The sequence below is a fragment of the Berghia stephanieae genome, chromosome 1 (assembly GCF_034508935.2).
Source record: "Berghia stephanieae isolate SIO BIC M18660-M18661 chromosome 1, UCSD_Bste_1.3, whole genome shotgun sequence".
Lineage (NCBI taxonomy): Eukaryota > Metazoa > Mollusca > Gastropoda > Nudibranchia > Aeolidiidae > Berghia > Berghia stephanieae.
The window spans coordinates 111,162,417-111,168,073 of record NC_088360.1 but is presented as its reverse complement, the minus strand read 5'-3'; the positions used below and the strand labels follow the sequence as shown (position 1 = coordinate 111,168,073).

The following is a 5,657-nucleotide window of genomic DNA, read 5'->3' as shown; positions in this document are numbered from 1 at the left end:
GGCCCATCTGTGGGTATGGGCTCCTGGCGGCTTCTGACAAGGAGGTCCCTCAGGTTACGATCCTGTCGGTATGTTACCAATGGGGGTTCTAAGTAAACTCTGTGGGTGTCTTTGCTTGCAATAGGATGTGAATTGACAAAAGTACTTGGCAACATAATTAGTATGTACACCTTTCCTTAGTTCCTCCCTTGTCTTTGACACATTGGGCCATCCAGATTCCTTCCTGTTTTTGTGCTGCCATGTATGCCTCGTCCCTTGTCAGCTCCCCAGATTTAAGGTCTTTCTCAACCTTTACTTTTCATATGTCTTTGATAGTCCTCATTTTCATCTTTTGTTACCATCTTCCATTCAATTGCTTATTTGGGGAAGCGGTCATCTGTCATGTGGAGGACGTGTCCTAGCAGCTGAGGCGGCGTTGTTGGATGGTGAACGTAATGTCCTGCATTTCAATTCTGTTTAGAATTTCAGTATTTGTTAAGAAGCTGATATTATGTATTTTTTTTAGGTTGGAATGCGTTGAGACATTCAAGTGTGCTATTGACCCACACATTGTAATTGCTTGTCATTTAACCTACAGGCATGATAGTCTGGATACTGGTGGGCAAAAATACAATAAACTGTCAATCAAGCATAGAGATGCAAGAGCCAGATTCTCATTGTGGAAAATAGAGGGTGTAAAAAAGAGGGTTAATCAATTGAACTAGCCATTTGTTTGCTCTCGAGTGTACAGATGGGTGTGTTTTATAATTGTCTTTTGTTATTATATGACACAATTGAAGTCCTTGGTTTTCTGATTGTGGACAGATCACCTAGGCAAGACAATAAGACGTCATTTATCTGCACATTTTCTATTTGTGCATATTATACACACCAATGGCATTTTGTTTAGGAATGGATATATTGTACATAACATGTAATTTTCAATTTAAGATGGATTGATTGCATCTGATTGCTGCATAGACGAGCAGTGAGCGTAAATAAAGAAGAGGTTTGTTTGATTTTGAGGGTCTACTGGAACATGTGACACTCTTGGGTCCTTTAAACATCAGTAAGAATGGGTTTAATTTTGTCAGTTATTTATCATCTGGCCACCTTATTCCAATGTTTTTTTTGTCATCAAAATAAGTGGCGGTGACTGGTTTTGGTGTGGCCACCTAATGCAGTAACAAATAAAAGAAAAAAAACGATGGTCATCCACAAAGGTGACCACCATGGCAGGTGGCTGCCTAATACGAGTGGCAGTGAGCACAAGTTTGACTGTGCTCCATTCCAAAATGACATATATATCCATTTATCATGAACTGAGGAAATCGCTGATTTTTATTTGAAGCCATACATTTGTTACAATATCTCTAAAACTTTATACATTCACTCTTTATTCAAACAATATTTGAAATCACTTGTGAACTGAAATGGTCTTGGTATTACAGGATGTGAATTATTGACTTTCGTGCCAAAATGACACGTGTCCGGAAAGCGGTTTAAGGCAGAATGAAATGTATCCATAGAATTTTTAAATGTTAGTTTTTTTTTAAAGAGGTAACTTCTCGTAAACGGTATAAGATATCAATAAAATATTGATATTACAATTTGACCATAATGTAAATATGATTTAGGAATGTTTCGGGACATCCTGACATCCTTTATCAGCAAAAATTAAGAAAAACGCTTATCACCATGGAAAGTTTGATCAGCTAATGCTTATTGAATGTGAGTTAAATGGCTTGACAGTGTCCCTATAGCATATAATAATAATTTAATTGGATCATTGATTGTATGATAATGTCAATCTTGGCCTCACACGTAGTCTTTTATCTGTACTTTTAAAAATAAAAATAAAAATTATTGTTTTATTAAAAGAATGCCACAGGCGAAGAGTAGGAGTAACCCATTAAAAGAGTTGACCTTCAGAGCTTATGAAGCCGAAGTTTATTCTGGTTTCTACAGTGTTATACGGACTCGAGTAATTGCCTCCTTCCCTTTTGATAGTCTATAGTTAAGTACTTTCCACCAGATATAAGAGATCCAGCTATCCAAAAAGTTACCTTTGATGTGGATTAGTGGATTGATAATTTTCAAGGTGCATTTTTTTCAACTGCGCAAATGTGATGAGATAGAGAGAGAGAGAGAGAGAGAGAGAGAGAGAGAGAGAGAGAGAGAGAGAGAGAGAGAGAGAGAGAGAGAGAGAGAGAGAGAGAGAGAGAGAGAGAGAGAGAGAGAGAGAGAGAGAGAGAGAGGGGGAATGAGAGAGAGAGAGAGAGGGGGGGGGGGGGGCAGGGGCAGGTGAGAAAATAATTGACATGGGTCTATTGAAAAGCTTTTGTCTCAAGAGGATTCAAACTGCGATCCACTTGTCATAATGACCAATGAGATTACAAACAAAAAATTTGGATGGGTCAAATCATATGTCTGAGTGTTTTCTTTGTTTGGTAATAGATGATCATGGGCTTATGTGGTAATTATTTACTATCTTATATGACTATGAAAGTTGGAGCATGAGAGGGAATCGAATGCATACACAAAAACTTATCAGCATTAGAATTGTATGGTCACACAAAACACTATAACAAAATTATTTTATCAAGAGTGGAGGGCCTCAAGTGATTAGTTGACTAATAAGGAGCACTTGTTTATATATTTATTAAAGGGAAGCTTATCTATTGGTACATAAGTTCTTTGTTGGATAAACAATAAAAAGTAAAAAAAATCATGCCATTACTAAGAAAGAGAAAGACATGCCCTTCCCATCGACATATCATAATATGCCATCGGTTGAAAAGGTGAGTGAGTTTTAATGAACCTTGGAAAAGACATCTCAAGCGGAAAGTCATCACAAGTATTGAATGTTCTAGGGTGTTGATTTCTAAAACTTGTGGTTTATAGGTACAACTTACGCTCAATATTTGTAATACATGGAAACGTTTTTATCCAATAAATAAATTGAAATTTCTGAAACTGAACAAATAAAAAATGAAATACAAATTTCTCTAATTTTGACAATTTCCAGTTTTAAAAAGGATTTTATCTGCTTCAACCCATGAGGATGACATTTACTTGTTACATTGGAACATGAATTTGCCGAACTACATAAAGCAGCCAAGAAAACGATTCATGATTTCAGATAAATAAGGAAATAAAGTGCCAATAAGGTCGTTGTAAACAATGAAAACAAAGCGGATGGGGCTGTTGCAAATGAAATAATTCGATTCTGATTGGTCGAAGGGAGACATTTTATTTTGTGGAAAAAGTCTTTTGACCTTCTATGGTGGGCAAGAGGTCTTGGTTTTTGTCCTGGCCCTTGCCAGACTCATTGGCTTAGAAGGAAGCAGTCAAATTTATAGTGTTTGTTTTGGGAGGTGATATTTTTTTCCTTGTAAATCATCTCTCTTTATATTCTGTTTAACATCGTTATATTTTTGTTTTGAGCATATCTTGTAATCATTTGAGTGTGCTCCTCGTGGGATCCTGTGCTGGATGAGATTTTTAAGTGATCTCAAACTAAGTACATTAATGGTATGCTTTTGAAATCTACTCTGTTGCCTATTTGAACCAATTCCCCATTGTCTTACTTTTTCTTGGGTGCTTTAATTGTAATTCTAGAATTTTTTGACTAACCTATTTTCTTCCTTTTTACTGGCGCAGATATGACATAAATGTGTTTCAAGCACTGTAAAACCCTCAAAAACAAACAAACATCTCAATTGCACTAAAACTGGGGGTTGGTGCAGTAAAAATTAGAGGAAAATTTATATATATATATATATATATATATATATATATATATATATATATATATATATATATATATATATATATATATATATCTATCTTTTTTTTACATTTATTTATTTTCATTTCCCTCGCCCAGTTTCTATTTCTCTCAAGGACCTTATGCTTTAAGGATAACTGTGGATAAGAACAAATATTTAATCATTATGACAAGTGTTTGTTGTCATCATTATCCTGTGACGCAACTTCCTACTTCCCAGTAGAGGCACCTTCTCTACGTCAGCGCCCTCATTGGCTTAAAGAGTAGCACACACTTATTAAAGAAACGAGAATAAACTCTTGTGCCCATGGGTCTTTTGACTCAGTTGAAGTACCATGTTGTCGTACCAATAAGGTCGCAGGTTCAAACCCCACCACCGCCGCGAAAAAATTTTTTATTCTCTATTGTCTTCTGGCACTTTTCTATTCACTTCATATCTTGTTGTTACCAACATAAGTGCCTGCTCCACTCACTTTTCTGAATTAAAAAATTCACCCCATACACCGGAGCATACTCAATGTCTCAATCGTTTCTATGTTATATGTTTGTGTTGAGAATATTGGCTATTAAGCTTAACTGCTGGTCAAAATTATTCGCGATGGTGGTGTACGAACGAATCGGCGGTCTCAAGAAGTGGGTGAGAGAGGGATCTAGTAATGACTTTGAGTTTGAAACGAATATTTTTATGTGTTCGTGGATAGCTCACACGGTAGAGCCACGCTCTCACCTGCCAGGCGGAGTTGTCGTACCAATAAGGTCGCAGGTTCAAACCCCACCACCGCCGCGAAAAAATTTTTTATTCTCTATTGTCTTCTGGCACTTTTCTATTCACTTCATATCTTGTAAGTACCATGTTACCAACTTTCCATTGATCTGTCTCTTTGTTCTCACTTTTTGATTTGCCCAAAGTAGTTCAAATTTTGATGGACCCAATTCATTCAGTTGTAATTTTACAAGGTTGAAAAAACTCAGACTTCAATCAATTGTAATTTAGTATGATGACTTCTGAATGTATTGTGCTTCATGGAGTTTTTCTTTTAATGATAACTTTTCACTGTGTTTTTTTTTTCAGATAAGACACCGCCCTGGGAGACTCCAAAACAAATCACAGATACCACTCTTATAAAACACTTGCCCAAATGTATAATTGATATCTGTCAAACTGAATTAGATGGACATCTCCACTGTTCAATAAAAGACTTTATGCACAAGAACGATTTCAATGTCGGTGCAATAAAACGATGTTCAAACTGGCCATTGGAGAAATTATTGACGGAACACCCAGCCTTTTCTAAGTACACATTAGGAAAGTTGAAAGATAGTTTACTTGAATTAGAGCTTGAGGATTTGGTAACAGACATTGACAATATGATAAAGGAACATAATAGCAAACAAAATAGGAGAACATCATTATAAGGTTTGCTGAACGGTTTACGCTTTTGTTTACCAAGGTTTCAAACCACATTGGAATTTGTTATTACTGATTCGCCGAAGGACAGTTGGTCAATGAGTATGTTCTTTCCTAGCTGTCCTTATGAATACAATCAGCTCGGTTTGGTCCTTGTTAAATTTAAGCTTGTTGTTTGTTATCCATGTTTTAACTTTATCTATACATGCTGCGAGTCTCTCTTTTGTTTATTCAATGCTTTTGGATGAGACGGGAGAGTATAGTAATAATAATAATAATATAATAACAATAATAATAATAATAATAATAATAATAATAATAATAATAATAATAATAATAATAATATAATAATAATAATATAATAATAATAATAATAATAATAATAATAATAATAATAATAATAATACTGATAGTAATAATAATAATAATATAATAACAATAATATATATTTATTTATCTTTTACACTGTAAAATGGCATG

General features: G+C 35.0%; 1 protein-coding gene across 3 annotated transcripts in view; it reads left to right on the top strand.

Annotated features, from left to right (window-relative positions):
* The window catches only part of LOC144962725 (uncharacterized), a 31,519-nt gene extending 26,075 nt beyond the window's left edge, over positions 1-5,444 (top strand). For all 3 annotated transcript variants that reach the window (XM_078895918.1, XM_078895917.1, XM_078895919.1), the window contains one exon: positions 4,842-5,444. In XM_078895918.1, the coding sequence (XP_078752044.1) occupies positions 4,842-5,185 (344 nt within the window). In that variant the 3' untranslated portion in view covers positions 5,186-5,444. The remainder of the gene's footprint in view (positions 1-4,841) is intronic.
* Positions 5,445-5,657: the final 213 nt, after the last annotated feature.